At 35.6% G+C, this 20,955-nt stretch overlaps 1 protein-coding gene across 2 annotated transcripts; it reads left to right on the top strand.

Moving 5' to 3' along the window:
• The first annotated feature begins 1,467 nt into the window (after positions 1-1,467).
• LOC108334391 (plant intracellular Ras-group-related LRR protein 6) lies at positions 1,468-18,406 on the top strand. Of its 2 annotated transcripts, XM_017570209.2 has the most exons (21): positions 1,470-1,759; positions 1,860-1,944; positions 2,042-2,178; positions 2,270-2,356; positions 2,484-2,559; positions 3,992-4,066; positions 4,187-4,256; positions 4,369-4,446; positions 4,543-4,603; positions 4,732-4,810; positions 4,985-5,075; positions 5,402-5,462; positions 5,649-5,716; positions 5,788-5,858; positions 9,715-9,852; positions 10,324-10,428; positions 15,973-16,097; positions 16,211-16,307; positions 16,811-16,885; positions 17,331-17,386; positions 18,084-18,406. In XM_017570209.2, the coding sequence occupies exons 1-21, from the start codon at positions 1,695-1,697 to the stop codon at positions 18,154-18,156; spliced, it is 1,773 nt and encodes a 590-aa protein (XP_017425698.1). In that variant the 5' UTR covers positions 1,470-1,694; the 3' UTR covers positions 18,157-18,406. The 2 variants fall into 2 exon arrangements, with proteins under 2 accessions (XP_017425699.1, XP_017425698.1); XM_017570210.2 differs by lacking the exon at positions 10,324-10,428 and having other exon boundaries at positions 1,468-1,759.
• Positions 18,407-20,955: the final 2,549 nt, after the last annotated feature.

Genomic DNA, 20,955 nt, shown 5'->3' with positions numbered 1-20,955 from the left:
AGCAACGGTTCCAAAAGTAACAAAAGTCATAAAAGACTTTTAACTTTTGTAAAATATTTTTATTTATTTCTTTATTCTTCCAAAAATGTAAATAATTGATTTTACTTTATTAATATTTATTTAAAATAAGTGAATAATATTTACCTTATTAATTTTAAAAGTTTATAAAATAATACAAACTAACATTGTATTACAAGTAATTAATCAATTTGTCATCTACTATTATATTATAGATAAAAAAAATCATAATTTTCTTTCAAAAAAACTACAGTAAAAGTGTATTCATTTTAACATAGGAATACATATTCGATTTGTTAAATTTTAATGTAGTTGTTCATTTTTTCCCTATGTGTTCAATCAGGGTCAAGTTTTTGTTAATTTTGTTCAATTTAGTTATTTTTACTAACACTTCTAAATAATTAACCGTAGAGTGTATAACATGGTTCATTATTGTTCCAGTGACATTTTACCTTCTTCGTTTCTTCATCACACGCTCACCTTCATGCACCATCATCTTCCTCACCTCCATTATCACCTTTGTCTTCGAAACCTTATTCATCTCCACAATTTTCATACACAAATTTTAATTTATGTTTTGCTCTTTAGTTTTAACATTTTCGAGATTGTACATTTAGGGTGGAGGAGAAGAAATTGGAATGCCGAAAAGCACAATAAATGTGCATATTTTATTTAAGAGAAAACAACATTAACACTAAATTATGCTTCTCTAGATCACCTAGAATCGCAATGACAATGTTATATTTAATTATAATGATTGGAAGTGAAAGGTATATATCCCTTAAAAGTGATTGGAAAAGGAAATGAAAGGCGTGTTTATGTTTATGATGTTAATGAATGTATTTTTTAGGTTGCTTCTCTTAAAGTGTACACCTTAGGGTTTTAGGTGTGTCATTCTTCTTTATTAAATCTTTAAATTAACAATTTCCCCACTAAAGTTTCTTGGTACACTAAATATGGAGAAAAAAAAGTAGATAATGAATGGTTGGGTGGAAGGTGTTTGAGAGGATGGAAGTGAATGAGTTATTGAGAAAAAAAAATAAGAGAAAGAGTTTAGGTGGAAGGGTGGAGAGGAAAAGGATAATGAAGGTGAATTAGATTATATTGAAGGAGATGATGAATACTTTAATGATGGAGGTGAGGAAAAAGATGATGAAGGTGGAGAAGATCATGATACTTGGAGGTGAGCGAATGATGAAGACATAAAGGAGATGGAATGTGACAAAATGATAGATAAAAAGCTCTCTACTATTCAGTTAATTATTGAGATAATTATTTCGAGAATGTTATTAAAAAATGATTAAATTAAATAAAATTAACAAAAATAAAAACTTGACTAAGCAAAATAAGAACCAAATTTAACAAATTAGATTAAAATAGAGACTAAATTAATAATTTAGTCTAAATACAATGAGATATCTTAAGTTTTAGTTTAGCCATTCCTTTTAACATTATTAGTTATGTTTTAACACCAAGATGAATTGAAATTGCACCAAATCGGAGACAAGCAGTTCATTTAAACACTGTACTGTCACGTTCTTGATTTCATAAGCAAGCTTGTGAAGTTCTGATGCTATGAAAGAATCATTGTTATAATTATTATTCTTCTTTCGAAAATCATTTGAAATTTGGAACGCATTCTTCGTCTCCGCTGGATCTGATCTGAACACGGTGCCATGAATCGGTTGCTGAAAGCGGCGAGAGCCTCTGGTTCTCTCAACCTCTCCAATCGTTCCCTCACGTAAGCCCTAGCCAACTCTTTCCACTGCTCCGTTCATTTTTATGTTTTCCGTTATTTCAATTCATTCGAGGATTGCTATTGCTGTTGTTTCGATTTGCAGAGAAATTCCCGACGAGGTTTACCGGAATCTGGAGGGGCTCGGCGGCGGCGGCGGCGGCGACGACGACGACGACAAGTGGTGGGAGGTAACGTACATTTCAAATTGAACAGAAGTTTCATTTTGAATAGGAAAACGGAATGAAATTTAAAAGGAAATGAAATACAATTGAACGAAATTTACAGGCTGTGGAGCTTCAGAAGCTTATTCTGGCTCACAATAGCATTGGATCGTTGAAGGAAGATCTGAGAAATTTGCCTTTTCTCGTTGTGCTGAATCTCAGCCACAACTGTCTCACGCAGCTTCCCGCTGCTATCGGAGAGTGAGTTTTTGTTTTCAGTTGTGCTTGTTACTGTTTTCAGTTTGAAAATGTGTTGCTGGATTTTTCATTGTTGTTTGTTTCTTATTTGTAGGTTGCCTCAGTTGAAGATGTTGGATGTTTCGTTCAATTCGATAATTGAAATAGCGGAGGAGATTGGATCGGCAGCATCGCTTGTGAAGTATGCTCAATTCTGTTTCTTTTTTTTTCGTAGGTTGGTTGATATGAGGAAGTTTGCTTCCCTTTGTACTTACTCTGTTTGCATGTGTGACTTGCGTGCTGCTCGGCTTTTGCATTTGCTTGTCTAGGCTTGATTGTTCAAATAATAGGCTCACGGAGCTTCCAAGCTCGCTTGGCAGATGCTTAGAATTGTCGGACTTAAAGGTAATGACTATGTCTTGCTGAAACTTCGGAGAGTAGATGTTATTTGTGCAATTGGCTTATGCTGCTCATCTTACAGAAAAGAGGTTTTTTCAAATTGTGCTTGTGATATTGTGAATTACACCTTGAAATGCTATCAAGTTTATTTATTATTTTGACGCCTATAAAAGGCATTTGTTTATGGAGCCCACTAGAAAGTATGGACACAACATGGAACAGTGATTATTTCTGACAAATTTTAAAAATTATGGAACTTCAAACATCTATTATAGTTTTAAAATATAAAATTAGTGTAACATTAAAATAAATCACAAGTCTTAAATCAATATGGGGAAATGTGTAAAAAGAAAAAAGAAAAATCAAAGAGAACCAATGCTTTAAAAGTGAACATTCATTGTAGGAATAATAAAATGTTATAAATATTACTAATACTAATGTAATTATTGTGATATTTCTCATTTGTATTGTAATAAAATTGTAAAATATAAAAGAAAAAAAAATGGGCACAGCTACTTCTTTGAAGTGTTCTAGCTTCTTTAGGGGTTCACTTTGTTCTATGTTAATGTTAGACATTCTAATTGATAATATTTGGATACTTCTAAGACCAGTATCCAAATTCCAAACTGCACTACAAGCGTATGTCTCCTTTTGACATAAATTACCCTTTCATTTGCGAAGTTTCTTCTCGCCACTTCAAAATGGTGGATTTCTTAGAAGAGAATTAAGCTTGAACCTATTTTTGTGGCATCACATGCATGAACTCAAGCTGATGCTGTGCAGACTGTCGATTATCTTTCTCTTTACAGCTACAGTTGCTCATTACCTCTTGACTTTAAAATCTAATTGGACATTGATATTGATGATAGATTCTGTCAAGATCCCCTGACTGCACTAGAATTTAATAATATGAAGACTTGCATCCAAGACTCTTGATAATGGTCTTCGCCTAATATGTATTATGTCTCTATGGCCCCAAAGTCAAAACGAATTGAGCACAATTTTAGCGAATAGATTCTGTAGTTTACCTTTTTTTGGTTATATATTTTTATTTCTTGGTCCTTGATTTAGGTCATTCAGCATATTAAATCTATTGATGAAGATTGTGTTTACTTTAAATTGGGGGCTGTGAAATTTTCCTTACATACATTACCTGGCTTTACAATTGAACTAAAATTAATTACAACTTTTTTCTATTTATTGGTGTAAGTCTTTATTCATGTAAAATTCTTGATTTAGGTCATTCAGCATACTTAAATCTATTGATGAAGATTGTGTTTAGTTTAAATTGGAGGCTGTGAAATTTTCCTTACATACATTACCTGGCTTTACAATTGAACTAAAATAAATTACAACTTTTTTCTATTTATTGGTGTAAGTCTTTTTTCATGTAAAATTCTTGTACGTGCTGTTTGATGAAGTGAGGCTTATAATGCAGGGATCAAACAATCTTTTTACCAGCTTGCCAGAAGATTTAGCAAATTGCTCTAAATTGTCTAAGCTAGATATGGAGGTAGTAATTAGTAGCAAAAAATTAGTGTATTAGTTGACTGCAAACATCTCCTTAAACCTTTCAAAAATTAGGCTTTCATTAACTAGTGATCTCTGTACATTACCTTTTTGTCTTTGCCAGGGCAACAAGCTATCAATGATATCAGAAAATCTCATTTCATCATGGACCATGCTTACCGAATTCAATGCATGTAAGGGTCCTTTATTCTCTAAAGTACGTGCATAATATCAATTAATTATTTTATTCCTATTTGTAAATCTTTTGATGTGGCAAATGTTTTTCCATTATTACACTTGCTACAGCAAAAAATTTGCTGACAGTGTTACCAGTGAGCATTGGAGGCCTTTCACATCTAATTCGTCTTGACCTTCATCAAAACAGTTAGTTTTTTAAACAATGGTCAACTTTTTTTTTATTTCTTTTGGTTTCTCCATTATACATTCTGACTTATAAATTATATGTGTCAATCTGTGCAGGAATATCGGCAATCCCTTCATCAATCAATGGTTGTCATTCACTTACAGAGCTTTATTTGGGGTCAAATTCTAACCTATTCCGATGCAAGTCTTCATATTATTAAAAGCATACTGTGCGTTGTTTTACTTTCTGCTTAAACCATCTGCATTTCTCATACATTTTGTGTTTATTTTTTCCTCTCTATTTAGGAATAACAATATTTCTATAGTACCAGTGGAGATAGGGGCCCTTTCTCGACTTGGGACTTTAGATCTTCAGTCTAACCAGGTAGGAAGTAGCGTGTTTAGAAAAAATATTTAGGGGAAATAATTGATTGTTAAAGCTCTCTACTCCCTTGAAGCTAAAAAAAGTATTACAAATTTCGTCTTCTGATAGTTTGTTCTCTTCTCCCTCAATACTTGATTCTTAATTCAATTGTTTATTGATGTTGTGTATTCACAGCTGAAGGACTATCCAGTAGAGGCATGCAAGTTGAGTCTTTTAGTTTTAGATCTTTCTAATAATTCATTGAGTGGGTTACCCCCTGAAATGGGTAAGGTCAGCAAGTTTTGGTACAATGATAAGTATAGTTTCTTTATTTTGAAAAAAAAAAATTGTAACTAAAAGCATACTAGTTCTACAGTAAATATTCAATGGTTATAATTTTTTTTAGCTCAACTCTCTACTGATTTCAGTATCTAAAAGAATTGCAAAGAAATTGATTAGTAAAATTGTAAAAACAGGGCATCATTTCCTGTAATAGCTAGTTCTAAATAAACAATAATTTCAGGTGCTGGACCTGGGTATACTTTATTGTCCTCTCAATGTAGACATTTCTCTTCGCTGACATTGAATCTCTACCTTTTGCTTCTTGTTTAGGAAAAATGACTACATTGAGAAAACTTCTGCTGAGTGGAAATCCTTTGAGAACACTTCGAAGGTACAGAAAATGGTCCTTTCAGAGGTTAACATTTATATATATATATATATATATATATATATATATATATATATATGTATATATATATATGTATATATATATATATATATGTATATATAAATATATGTATGTATGTATGTATATGTATGTATATATTCGTCTAATACTTTTTCTTCTTCTCACCAGCTCATTAGTATCTGGACCTACACCAGCATTACTGAAATTTCTCCGAAGCAGACTCTCTGTGGATGAAGGTATCTTACAATGTTAGATCCGTTATGCATTTTACTTGTGTTGGGTATAATATTGTAAAATTCTTCTGCAGATTCTGAAGCTGTAACCCCATCAAAAGAAGAGGTGATCGCAATGGCTACCCGATTATCTATCACATCAAAGGTGTTACTTCTCTTAAAAGGAAAATATTCATTCCATAGATTTCTTTTTTATGATAACCTGTTTGTAGACTGTGTTAGGTTTCTAGATAGAGGAAACGAGGAAAACCACTGCAAACTCCTAAACTCACTGAATAGATCTTGTATTACAATGTTCCCCTTCCCACAGGATGCCAATGATCCTGTCAACAATTCTCAAACATCAAAAACTACCCCCCTGCACACAAAGACCCCACTCTATATAGAAAGTTTCACTTAACCTAACAACCCAACTAACAACTACTTTTTAATATGTTTTCTCCTAACATACACATTACATATCTTATCATTACACGCCATTACAGAAACAACCTTGCCTCAAGGTTGAAGTCTAGAAACTGACCCTTAATTGTTGCAACAATTTCCCACATGACTGCCTCAGGGCTTCCTTTCTGCCCTTGGATTAACACATGTTGCAAGACTTGATATCCCATCAGCAGATTCATCAAACTCGGGGAAGATCAACTTTGGTGGCCTTCTTCCTTTCACATGTACCAAACAGCTTGGTAGGTAGAAGCAGGCACTTCACTTTTGCAGGATCGTCATGATAGACCTGAAGATCAGTACCAGCATCCATCTGAAGTTTCTTCCTCAAAGTAACTTGTGCTCGAGAAGGATTATCTCCATAAGTTAAAGGGAATCCAGCTCGAGACAAAAGATTTCTGAAAATATCTTCCTCATTTCCACTTTCCCCTACAAGAGATCTTGCATCTGCTTCTAACGTTTCAGACACCTTCATGAACTGCAACACATAATTATTCCACTTTTTTGTGCAGATAGCCAATTCTTTCCACACAGTCTTGGCTGGGTCCTTTTGATTCACCACAGCCATCTTGTATCTCACCCAAACATCTTTATCTGGAAAATTGCTAACAGCCTGGTCACTCTCTAAATAAATACATATAGTGCCAAATGACTTATATACACCAATTCGAGGTTCACTTCCACCATCTTGAAAGAATTTACGGAACATTTTTCGTTTCTTCATTATTTCCTTCAAAGTAGGGAAATTCTCAACTTTCCATGTAAATGAACTTCTTTTGCCAGAATTATCCAAGGGAGAGCCATTGCTGCTCAAATCAAAATTATTCTTAGTAAAATCTTCAGCCGAGAATATGACATTGTCCTAGACAAGAAAACCTGAATCATGTTCAAAGAGATTGATGAGTGTCACAAACTCACGCCAACCCCAATCCTTTTTAGCTTTTGAGTAGTGGTTCTGAGATTCCTTGGTGATAGATATATCCTCCATTTTCTGGTTCACAACTGCTAGACGATGACTAACGAAACAATTCCAATCACTGGAATTATTTCTTGAATTTGTAACTGTGGTTTTCCTTTTCTTTTGCAAGTCCTTCCACCTAGTAAAATTCTCAATTTGCCAAGTGAACTTCCCAATATGCCCATCAGACTTCCTAACACCACTCTCACTTCTCCCAGCAGTGACAGAAACACCCTTGGAGAAGTTGCTAAATTCCTTGATAACATGAAATGAGGTGTTAAAAACTGTGGTGTCATCCACCAAAAACCCTGAATCCATATTTAAAAAATTCGATATTTTCCTATCATCATTCCATTCCCATCTATTATTGTCACTGCACTTATTATCCGCCACAAACCAGCCATAAGAATCTCTATGCATGTGATTGGATCCAGGCCTCTGGTTCAACATAGACATCCAAACAACCCAACGACTCCTACCAAATGACACCACACTCTCATTTGGGTCCTTGCTCTCCAAACACAGATAAAAACTCAGCCCTGTCTATATTGGAGGTGTTGGTGATATCTTGCTCTTCTTGCATAGGACTTGAAGCTTTGTCAAAAAATATTCCCTCAATTCTGGTGTTGGATTTACTTGTGACACCAATATCTTGAATTCTTGGATGAATGTTTCCCCGCTCCTGGTCCATGTTACTGCTGCCAAACTCTCAAGTAAAACTTCCACATTCCTTATCCTTAGATGAGTTGTTGCAATATCTTCCCAAGAAAGGTTCTTGGTTTTTTGTTGCTAGGTCTTGAACCCCTTTTCTTCCCTGTTATTGAAAGTTGGGTGTACTTTTGTTGATCCTTTGATGTTTTGAACTTCAAAAACATTTGCTGCCCTTGTTGTTTGACCTTGGGTGCCATTCCCTTCAAATGTGGACAACTCCACTCTTTCAACCCACGGGCAAAGTGGTTCTTCCTCACCCTTCCTAGTTCCATTATTATCAATGACATCCTCTTATCTTTTCTTCTCCCAATTGATTAAATTTTCTCCTCCATCTAAGAGTTTCTTTGCTTTCTTTATGTCCTACAATCTATCTTTCTCAGCATCCCTACCCCGTCTTTAACTCTTTCTTTCCTTTCATGATATCTTGAAGAAGTTCCTCTATCCTTCCCTTTTTTCCTATGTTAACAGAATTCTCACTTCCTTCTGAGCCCCTTTCGTGGTTTTTGGACTTCTGCATCATTTCTTTCATTTCTTACATACTATGTCTGATAGGACTTTGAGAGTGTATGAAAGGAGGAAAAGGAATTAAAAGAAATAGGTTATAAGTTGTAAGGAGGGTTAGGGGGACAGTTAGGGCCGTTAGGAGGTTAGCTGTTGTATGTTCTGGTAGGGGATAGCGCTATAAGGTGGAAGGGGTGTTTAGGGACAAACATGTTTTGTTTTGTTGTATCTTAGAGACAGAACCATTGCATCTTGTGTGAAGGGAGAGGGCTTCCTTGGAAGTGTCTGGGCTGTATACCTTGTATTCTTTGTCATCAAGAATAATAATACAGACTGCTTTTAGTGTTTATCTGTGTGTGTTGGTGTTTTCGGGTGTGAGTTCTGGATTTCTTGTTCCAATAAATCTATCAGTGTCTCATTTCTTGAATATTTTCCCTCACTACTGTCCTCACCTTACACTGTTTGTTGGCCCCACTTTCAAGTGCATTCACTCTGCCTTCCATGATTCTTCCTCTTCTTGATCTGGCAGGTCAGACTAAATTGTTAGGTTTCTAGATAGAGGAAACTAGGAAAATCACTGCAAACTCCTAAACTCACTGAATATACCTCGTATTATTGATTCTAGGCAACAAGTACCGCATGAATGCTTCCAAGGGACAATGCTCCCCTTCCTACAGGATGCCAATGATCCTGTCAACAATTCTTAAACATCAAAAACTATCCCCCTACATACAATGAACCCACTTTATATAGAAAGTCTCACTCAACCTAACGACCCAACTAACAACTACTTTTTAATATGTTTCCTCCTAACATACACATTACATATCCTATCACTGTGTCTTTGTTGATATCACAATGTGCATTAATTGCTTCAACACGATTGGAAAGTCACTTTGTACTATTGCATACACTGAATAATACATGTGCCAAATAGTTGTTTGAAATTACTTGATTTTTCCAAGGAACTCATTCTTTATGTTTTCTTCTGCTTATAGAGGTTAGTAGGATACTAGGTGATACTTAAATGTTCTAGTGAAAATTCAACTATCAAAGTCAGGCACATGGCGATGTGCTTGTAACAGGGAAAAAGGGTCAAAATCTTTTTTTTTTTCTACTTTTGGTAAGAATTTCAGAATCTTTTGGGGATAAAAATAACAAAAAAACATGAGTATGTTTGTTATGTACCAATCATGTTAATATTGAAGTTGATTACATTGTAGTTTGACAATGGGTTAATGTTATTGTGTTTTTCTGATATGTGTAATGTAATCCCATTATCGGCTAATAAAAGAAATATTTCTTTGTTAACTTAACTTTCATTAAGTTTCTTTACCTGGACATTCGTTTCCCCTCTAATCACCGATCTATTTATAATTGTCTTCAGGAACTTTCTATGGAGGGGTTGGAATTAACTGCTGTCCCATCAGAAGTGTGGGAATCAGGGGAGGTCATAAAACTTGATCTTTCAAGAAACTCCATCCAGGAGTTGCCTGTTGAACTTTCTTCTTGTGTTTCACTCCAGGTTAAACCTTATCTTCTGGTTTTCAAAAGGATCGTAATTTTTTCTACCATTTTCTTGTTTTTTTTTCATATTTTTCCACATACCATAAATTATTGTTTACGAATTTTTCTTTGCAATTATTCCACTTTTGGTCTTGCGCTGAAATTATACAACAACAAAAATGATCCTTAACATACTAAATTGGAAGGAAAATGTTTTTCACAGTTACCTTCATTTTGTTTGTATTTAGTTAAACATTTTTCATATGGTAAACCCTTTTCTTTCTGTTGAGTGATTATTTCATGAAGATTCAGTCTCAAAGCAATTTATGGATATGTTAATAATGATAATAGGTTTCCAGATTTAATGGTCATTTGTTGATTGATAGATGTTTGAGGGTTAGGAAGATTGCTTAGGTATTCTGATCATAAATGGACCTGCTACAGATTGAAAATGATGTATTAATTCATTTGTACATTGTACACTTTCCAGACATTGATTTTATCTAAGAATCAAATTATAGAGTGGCCAACTTCAGTTCTTAAATCACTTTCAAGCCTTTCATGTTTGAAGATGGACAACAATTCCCTTAGACAGGTAACAACTAATGATCCTGAGAGGTTCTCTCTGTTCTTTTTCTTATAAAATGAATGGTGGTATCAACATGTGTATAGACCGTTACTGGACACAATACTTTATGAATAGTTAATATGGTTTTTCAAATTGTAAAATCCATAGAAATAATGTTTTATCTCTCGTTGATGGTCATTGCTTTTACTTAAGATTGAAACTATAAAATAATTCTAGAGGGCTTAATTGATCCCTCTCACAATCTTCTATTTATAAGAATAAATTGATATACAAATACATGATAAATAGGGTAACCCTAGACACACTATAATCATGATAAATAGGGTAATCCTAGACATAATATAATCATGATAAATAGGGTAACCCTTGACACACTATAATGATGATAAAATAGGATAAATATCCTAACACTCCCCCTCAAGCTGGAGCATACAAATTGTATGTACCAAGCTTGGAACAAATAAACTCAATCCGAGGACCCCTTAATGACTTGGTCAATACATCTGCGAGTTGATCGTTTGACCCAATAAACTCAGTACATATTTCTTTGGTCAACAACTTTTCACGAACAAAATGACAATCAATTTCTATATGTTTAGTCCTCTCGTGAAACACTGGATTTGATGCAATGTGGAGAGCAGCTTGATTGTCGCAATACATCTTCATAGTATGGATGTCACAAAATTTAACCTCTTGAAGGAATTGTTTCACCCATATAAGTTCACATGTTAGTGATGCCATTGCCCTATACTCGGCTTCCGCGGTTGATCGAGCTACTACATTCTGTTTCTTACTTTTCCATGAAATAATGTTTCCTCCCAGAAAAACACAATATCCTGTTGTAGACCGTCTATCAATAGGTGAACCTGCCCAATCTGCATCACAATACCCAGAGACATGAATGCTTCCTTTATCTTCATATAACAATCCTTGCCCAGGAGCCTTCTTTACATACCTTAGAATGCGAATGAGAGCATTCCAATGGTCAATACATGGAGCCTGCATGAACTGACTAAGAGACATGAATGCTTCCTTTATCTTCATATAACAATCCTTGCCCGGGAGCCTTCTTTACATACCTTAGAATGCGAATGAGAGCATTCCAATGGTCAATACATGGAGCCTGCATGAACTGACTAACCACTCCAACTGCAAAGGATAGATCTGGCCTTGTAATAGTGAGATAAATCAGTTTGCCAACCAGCCTCCTATACCTCTCTGGATCGGAGAATAATTCACCTTCTTCTGTCCTTAATTTCTGGTTTGGGTCCATGGGACTGTCTACCGGTCTACAATCAATCATGCCTGTTTTTTGTAATATATCAAGAGCATACTTCCTTTGGGAGATTACAACTCCATCTTTTGATTGCGCTACTTCAATGCCTAAGAAATATTTGAGACTTCCAAGATCCTTGGTTTGAAAATGTCTACACAAGTACTCTTTTAGTTGAGATATTCCAACAGCATCATTTCCTGTAATGACAATATCATCAACATATACTATTAAGTAAACACATTTCCCGAGAGAAGAATGACAATAAAAAACTGAATGGTCTGCTTCACTGCGTTTTAGCCCAAATTTTTGAACAATGGAGCTAAACTTTCCAAACCAAGCACGTGGGGATTGCTTGAGGCCATATAGAGATCGATGCAATTTGCATACCATACCAGACTCCCCCTGAGCAACAAACCCTGGAGGTTGCTCCATATAAACTTCTTCCTCAAGATCACCATGTAGGAAGGCATTCTTGATATCCAATTGATGAAGTGGCCAGTGACGAATGGCTGCCATGGCAAAGAAGAGACGAATAGTAGTCATCTTGGCTACAGGAGAGAAAGTGTCACAATAATCAAGACCATAAACCTGAGTGTAACCTTTTGCAACAAGCCGAGCTTTGAGCCGATCAATTTCACCATCAGGGCCAACTTTAACTGCATACACCCATCGACAACCAACCGCCTTTTTTCCTGGGGGAAGGGGCACCAGCTCCCAAGTATTACTGTGGTCAAGAGCCTGCATTTCTACAATCATAGCTTGTTGCCATCCAGGATGATCAAGTGCTTCTTTCACATTCTTGGGTATAACAACAGAGGACACTGAGGATAAAAGAGAAAAATAGGAGGGCGACAATCGATGATAGCTTAGAAAATTATAAATGGGATGAGGGTTTCGAGTGGAACGAGTACCTTTTCTGAGGGCAATAGGCCATGCTGAATCATTTGCACCAGGAGGCGTGGGAGGAGGTGACGAGGGAGAAGAATCTGAAGTAGGAGATTCACCATTGTCTTGGGGAGGTGGACTATCCATTGAGGCCTTGTGTGGGATGATCTCAGTATGTGGAGAAACAGGTGTAGAAGGATTGTGATCATGACTGGGAATGACAGAGACAGTGGAGCTATTTGACTCAGCCATTGGAATAGGAAGGACCTGCTGGAGGATAGAAACATCCTGAACAGATGGAGAGAAGTAAGGAGTTTGTTCAAAGAATGTGACATTGGCAGACATGTAATACTTCTTAGTTTCAGGAGAGTAACACCGATATCCTTTTTGAAGTCGAGAATAGCCTAAGAAGACACATTTGAGAGCGCGAGCGGAGAGTTTGTCTAGACCTGGAGACATGTCATGAACAAAACATACACAGCCAAACACTCGGGGAGATGTATGAAAGAGAGGATCATTAGGAAACAAAATGGAGAAAGGGACTTTATTATCAAGAGAGGAGGAGGGCATCCTATTAATAAGATAACATGCAGTTAAGATGGCATCCCCCAGTGATGGACAGGAATATGGGCACCAAGCAAAAGGGTACGAGCAGTTTCAACCAAGTGTCTATTTTTTCGTTCTGCTATACCATTTTGCTGTGGTGTATGAGGACAAGTAGACTGATGTAAGATACCATGGGAACTCAAGATGGCAGAAAAGGAGGATGAAAAATACTCTTTGGCATTATCACTTCTTAATATTTTGATTACTTGACCAAATTGATTCTTGATTTCATTCAAAAAGGATGTAAAGATAGCTAACAATTCAGAACGATTTTTCATAAGATAAACCCAAGTACATCTTGAATATTCATCAATAAAGGTAACAAAATATCTAAAACCAAAGGAGGAGATACGACTAGGTCCCCATATATCAGAATGGATGATGGAAAAACTAGAATTACATATTGATTGAGACCTTTTAGGAAAGGAAGATCTAACATGTTTTCCTAATTGACATGACTCACATTCTAAGGTTTGGAGACCACTAAGTTCAGGACACATCTTTTTTAATTTGGACAAATGAGGATGGCCAAGTCGATCATGTAGCACTTTAGGATTAAGAGCAGCAACACAAGACACCCTTGGACGAGATCCAAAATGGTATAATCCGCCAGCTTCATATCCTTCTCCAATCTGTCTCCCCGAACCACGCTCCTGTATAACAAAAGATTTATGATCAAAGGTTATTGAACAATTTAACATTTTTGTCAACTGGCTTAAGGAAATTAAATTAAAAGGACAATTAGGGACAAAAAGGACTGAGTTGAGATTGAGGGAGGGAGACAAAGAAACATGACCGACTCCTTTGGAAGAAGTTTTAGATCCATTTGCAAGGGTTATGAAATGAGGTTTTTCTCGAAAGGAAATAGATGAGAACAAAGAGGTATTACCAGAAATGTGATCAGAAGCACCTGAGTCAATTACCCATGAATTTTGACATTCCATAGATTGAGAAACGCAGGCTGTTGATGTATTGGGAGATTGAGATGGTTGTGCCAAGCTGTTAGACTTTAACCTTAAATACTCTTGATATTCATCCTCAGAAAACATAGAAGTGGAGGTTTTAGTTTTCAAAGTGGAAGTTTCAGTCTTCGAAATATTGGCGGTTTTGGAAGGGAAACCATGTAAGGAGTAGCAATTCTCTTGAGTATGACCCATCCTTTTACAATATGTGCATTGAGTACGTCCCCGACCTCCTCGTCCTCCTCCTCTAGTGCCACGTCCTCCTCTTCCTCGTGTGGCAACCAGGACAGATGGTTCCACTAGTTCATGCGCTTCTTGAGTTTGAGATACCGGGACACGCAGAAGGCGAGTGGTCAATGTTTCCATAGAGGGGACCTCATGACTAGTTAGAAGTTGATCTCTGAGATGATCAAAATCGGGATGTAGGGCACGAAGGATCAACACCATGTAGAATTTGTCTAGTTTCTTTTTTATATCCTCTAATGGATCTACTTCCAAAAACATCCTAAGTTCTTCGACAGCAGATTGGGCTTCAGCCATGAAGGACACCATATCATGGTCTGCCATTTTAAGAGATGCAAGTTTATTCGTAGTGTCATAGAGACGTTGAATATCGTTGGCATAAATGCTTTGGGCTTTCTTCCAAAAGGAGTGACAAGTTTTGAAAGCCCTCAAAGATACAAAAAGTTTGGGTTCCACTGATTGCCATAACAGGGCACACAACTGGAAATCTGCTTGTTTCCACTGATCAGCTTTTTCAGTAGGCACATGGCTTCCATCTCGCTCAAGGTGGTCATAATGCCCTTGGCCAAGGAACCACATTTCAACGGCAGCAGACCATGATAGATAATTTTTTTCCATTTAGCTTCTCGGAGGTAATTGATGGACTTCCAGAGAAGGAAAGAGTACTGCCAGATGCCATTTTTGAAGAAGACGAATAGTACTAACGAAGAACAAGAAAACCCTAAGGGTTTAGACGAAGGAAACTTTGACAGTGATGGACGACGGTGGCCGGCAATGGCGGGCGGTGGCCGGCGGTGACGGTGGCCGGACGGTGGCCGGCGACGGACGACGGTGGCCGGCGACGGACGACGGTGGCCGGCGACGGACGACGGTGGCCGGCGACGGACGACGGTGGCCGACGGTTGACGGTGGCCGGCGGCGGGCAGCAGCGGGCAGCGGCGGGCGACAAAGAACTGTGACGCCGGACAGATATATATTACGAGATAGAAACCAGAGCGGGATCGACCCGCTCTGATACCAACTTAAGATTGAAACTATAAAATAATTCTAGAGGGCTTAATTGATCCCTCTCACAATCTTCTATTTATAAGAATAAATTGATATACAAATACATGATAAATAGGGTAACCCTAGACACACTATAATCATGATAAATAGGGTAATCCTAGACATAATATAATCATGATAAATAGGGTAACCCTTGACACACTATAATGATGATAAAATAGGATAAATATCCTAACACTTTTCATACAATTTATAGAGTTATCTTAGAATAAAGAAAAGGTCAATGTATGGTTTAATTCCTCATAGTTATTATATAATTGACAGTTGAAGTGATATATTGCCAAAATAGTAGTTAGTATTTCTCAAAATTTCACGTGATTAGATTTTTATAATAGGCATGTACTCTGCTGCATGTTATGAAATATTTGCATATATTAATTCCTCTACGTATCTGTCAGTTAGTGACAGAAACACTGTTGGTTGTGAAATTTCTATGTTTACATGCTTTCTTATCGCCATAAATATAAATCAGATGATGGTGTGACTGACCTTATGTCATTTCAACTATAGATACCTTCCGATGGCTTTGAAGTGGTGCCTAAGCTTCAGATCCTGGATCTAAGCGGTAATGCAGCTTCATTACTAGATGGACCTGCATTTTCTAGTTTGCCTTACCTGCAAGAGATTTACCTAAGGTTGGTTATGGCAAGTGTGAGCAGATAACTTCACACACATACACAGATTTAACTTTCATATTCCTTTATCTTCTTGGGAGCCTGGCTTAACTTTCACATCACAAAATTAACAGAAGAATGAAGCTCAGTGAAGTCCCATCAGATATAGTGGTGCTGCATCAGCTACGGATCCTAGACTTGAGTCAGAATTCCCTTCAATCAATTCCAGTGGTAACATTTTTTCTATGACTCGAAAACAGGGATTAAGCTTGTGTAGCTGCTTGCTTATTTATATCTCGTGAAAAGTTATGATAATATCCTTGAACTTGATATTGTTTAGATAATGACAATAGCTTAGGGACCAGCTGTTTGTATTTGTGCCTATTAAATTCAAATCTTATAGATAATGTACTCACAGTAACAAGTTCATAAAATTGAATTTTTTTCTACCATAGGCTTGTGATTGAAGAGAAATGTCATATTTCAATCTTTAGCTCCGTTAAATTCTTTAACATGCTTTCTTAAATTATTAGTGATCAGAAAGCTGAATTTCAAGTATAATTTGACCTCTCGAGCATGAGTCATGTAGATGGACGCACAAATGGAAACTTAGCTCCTAAAACTTGTCTTGTCCAGTATATTACGAACGATTTAACTAATTTTTTCTATTAAGTTTTTCCCTTTGCTTACTATGGACTTTTTTTTCCTTTGCTTACGTATGAACTTGTTTTCAGGGGTTAAAGAATCTCACTTCTCTCAAGGAGCTTGACCTATCTGATAACAACATCTCAGTTCTTCCACCTGAGCTGGTGAGAAATATATAAAGTCCCTCTCTCAAAAGGGGAGAGTGGTTGTTAATTTTGTTGACCTAACTGACAAAAGTTCCAACAGATACCTATAAGTAATTATTTAAGTAGAATCCAAACAATATAGCTTAATAAAAAAATAATTAACATAACAAAAATATGTACATAATTAGTTAAGAAAGAGGTTTAATATTAATAAGAAAAAGGTTAGAAAACAGAAATGATACTTGATAGTGGATTCTAATTTAAAATAAAGGGGTGGTTTCATTTCTTTACTGTGACTGTATTTCCTATTCAAATGTATTCCGAGAAATAGTGGGTGATATAATAAGTGTCACTGATGGGCATGTAACGAGGATCAAACAGGAAATTTGATTGAATTTATTTTGACTCCGTCTCCATGATGTCACTTTGATTCACTTTTATCATCTGTAATTTATTTGATTAGGGTTTGCTGGAACCAAGCCTGCAGGCGTTGAGACTTGATGGAAATCCTCTTAGAAGGTAACCTCCCCTTGCCCCAACCTTTCGATGTGCTTTCTAAAAATGGAGAACTATTTTTTTGGCAGCAGTCTGGGTTTTGCAAATATAGTTATTGTTTGCCTCTGCTATATTTATGCTTCAGGTTTAACAATCTTTCACATGAGGAAAGATAAATTCTAAGGGTCAATGCCAAGAACTACATTTTAAAATTATTCCCCCATTCTTCTGCCTTTTTCATAATCAACATTGTGTTCTTGGTTGAATTGGATGGTGCTTCGACGCTTGTGTGACTCACCAATTTAACTATGTTTACTCGTGCTTAGTATTAGCGAAATTACATAATTATCCCCATGTAATTTAGCACTTTCACAACTTACCCTATAAATTGTCACTAAATCCTCATGAATTTTGATTGGAGTGAAAAATATTAAATTTTGTCAACTTCCCTTGATTTAAAGAACTAGAGTTTTAGACATAATTGAGCAATTGATAAACTGCAAAGGGTATAGTTTAATTACCCTTACTATTACGTACGGTTTTACTTAACCAACTGGACTGCAAAAGTAAAATTCTATGCAGCTTGAGTTCCTAACAAAGCAGAAATAAAAATATAGAGATCAGCTAGATCTCAATATATGGGAAAGCTGGGTGTCCAAAATGAACTGATAATTGATAACCATGATTGGTGAAAATTTTGATGTTTCTTCACTTGTTTCAGCATTCGAAGGACTGTTTTGTCTAAAGGAACTAAAGCTGTTCTGAACTATTTGAAGGACAAATTGCCAGAGTAGTTTTCTTTTCTTTCTTCCTCCTCTGAAAGTGTTATGTTTAACATAATATTTAAAGTGTTCAATTTTGTTCCTGGTGTCACTCTTTCCGACGTTGATACTGTAATTTATTTTCCTTATCCGTGTTAGTGTCTCATTTTGTTCAATTCTTGTCCGATGTTGTACATCTCTGCCTTTGTGTGTTATTTCATGTAACATATTCTTAATTTGAATGGTTAATATTACAAAGAAATTTGCGTGGCTTGATCTTTAATTTATTTTCTGATTTTAATTATATTTTGATCTTATTGAATGCTAGATCTTAACATTTATTTAAGAAGATATCATCGGGAAATATTTTATTCTAAATATAAAAAATTAAATAAACAAATGTATGCAAAATTGAGGATTAAATTAACATTGCAGATTTTTTAAGATCTCACAACTAATATTATCTGAAAAAATAAAAAAAAAATGAAAATAAGAAATTAAAAAGAATATGAATTATAATTGTAGTTTATTTTAATCATTTATATTTGATTTAGTGATAAAAAAGAATTGGATTAAAAAATTGAAAGAAAAATGATATTTGAATCAACAATTACATTTAAGAGCGTCTGAAGGTAAATATGATATACGAAAGTTCAAGGAGTCAACAAAACGTTAGCTGCTATAACGTAAAATTTATGAACAAAAAAAACATGTCAAATTTGTAATCTGGAGGGTATCTTTTGACATAAAAATAAATTAAAAATGAAAAAAAGAGACAGAGAGTACGTGTTATGAAATAAATCCAAAAATACTTTTTTATGAAAGAAATGAAGATTATGGAATGATTTTATATATATATATATATATATATATATATATATATATAAACGATTAAAATTTAAGATAAAAGCTGCATACGTTCTAAATGAAAATTAAAAATTGCAAGAAGGATAAAAACAAAAAATAAAGGGATATGATCATCCGGTTAGACCTAGACACAAACCATCACACAATCACATTTCATTAGACGTACAAATTATTATCATAATTAGACTGTAGAAGAATCAAACAGATCAATCAACAATCAAGATAATTAATCTTAATGTTGATTAATTTAAAAGTAAAATGTGATTATTTACAATTGGGACATATCATTGCTGATAAAAAAATCCATTACATGTGATTATTTAAACTGTCAACATTGAGCTTATTTTGGTACCAGTGTCTTTCTAGATGTTCCCTCCAAATGCTTAGACAAACGATTACGAGAGGACTCAGAGTTAAAGAAAACTTTTGGACATTTAGATGACTTATTAAACGTTGGACCATTGACCTCAACCCTACACCTAGAAACATTTTAACATCCATCGTGAGACCGAGTATTTAGCAACCAACAAATCCTATGGTGACTACAAAGAATATGACGAGCAACGTTGTGGCAGAGGAGTTAGAGAATCACCTAAGTTAACTAGAGATGATAAGAAAAATGCAAAGGCAGATGGAAGAAGTGCAACAAAGATATGAAGAGGACCTGACGACCCTTAGGGACGAAAATGCAAGCATGCACCTAGAGCAAAGTGCTCGGCAATCAGCGTCTACCACATCAGCCCAACCCAACAACAACAATTACAACATCATCAACCTGTTCCAACCAGACATAAAGAAGACCCGTGCAGGATAATCCATGACGGTAGCACGAGAGCTAGCAAAGAGAACCTGTGCAGGATAATCCATGACGGTAGCACGAGAGCTAGCAAAGAGAACCCATCCTAGCAAACATTGAACATGATCAACCTACTACCTTTCACATCGACCATCATGGAGACTCCTATATAAGGTGACAACAGGTCCAGTCAGGCATGGATAATGCCTACCTATTACCTGACCCACATAAAAAAATCATACTCGCTACCCATTGGATACCCATTTTCAACCCACGAATTAAAAAAGAAAACATTTTGAGTTTTTAAATGAGATACAAATTAAATTAAAAAAAACAATTAATATTTAAAACATACATCTGAGTAGAAGTCAATCGATAAGTAAATAAAAGTTAAAACAAATTCAAATTAATAGTATCGAAAACATATATCCAAATACAAGTAATTTAAAGGCTTACTACCTATTTTGGTATCTATATTAGCTAGTTTTGTTTAAAGTAGTTCTCATTTTTTTTAGATGTTCAAAGTGGTCCCTTCTTCTATAAAAATTATTCAATTTGGTCCTTTTCACTAACGGTGTTTAAATAATTAATGAAGTAATGCCCATCTTACCCAATATTGAATAAAGTGTCAGTTTTTAAAATATGTGGTAAATAATTAGAGGTTAGGATTTCTATTAACTAGTGTTAAATGTTAATTCCTAATTATTTCTAAATCTTAATTGGGTGTATTACAATTAAACCCTAATTAATTTTCCCAAAATGCTTGATTTCCTTTTCAAGAACGCTGATCATTTTTGTTTTCCCCAACTTTGAGTTCTTTCCCAGCACAGTCCAAACTAGCCAAATTCCAACGTCGCCGGAAGCCACCGCGAGCCCCCATGGCCGCAACCAACCAGCATCTCCATAGCTCTGACTCTCACAACCATCACCACCAACCAATAAGAGTCCAGAAACGCGAAAAATAGAAACAAAAAAAATCCAAATTAGAACCTTAACCCCCAAATCGTGAGCCGAGAACAGAAAAATCCCAAAATGCAAGATCATTAACACTAGTTTGCAGAAAACAAACAAGAACCAATTTGCAAACGAAAAATCCCAAAGTTGCAAGACCAAAACGTAAGAAACAAAAACCCCAAGTTTCGCACCATTAACCTACAAAGAAGAATCAG

The sequence above is a fragment of the Vigna angularis genome, chromosome 11 (genome assembly GCF_016808095.1).
Source record: "Vigna angularis cultivar LongXiaoDou No.4 chromosome 11, ASM1680809v1, whole genome shotgun sequence".
Classification (NCBI taxonomy): domain Eukaryota; kingdom Viridiplantae; phylum Streptophyta; class Magnoliopsida; order Fabales; family Fabaceae; genus Vigna; species Vigna angularis.
Note: the sequence above shows the minus strand (reverse complement) of the source record. Positions and strands in the feature narration are given on the sequence as shown.

Excerpts from the sequence above, each read along its gene's own strand:
- LOC108334391 (XM_017570209.2), top strand. The coding sequence starts at position 1,695 with ATGAATCGGTTGCTGAAAGCGGCGAGAGCCTCTGGTTCTCTCAACCTC. Across the intron at positions 2,560-3,991 it reads TAGAATTGTCGGACTTAAAG|GGATCAAACAATCTTTTTAC; the intron begins GTAATGACTATG and ends CTTATAATGCAG. Across the intron at positions 4,067-4,186 it reads TGTCTAAGCTAGATATGGAG|GGCAACAAGCTATCAATGAT; the intron begins GTAGTAATTAGT and ends TGTCTTTGCCAG.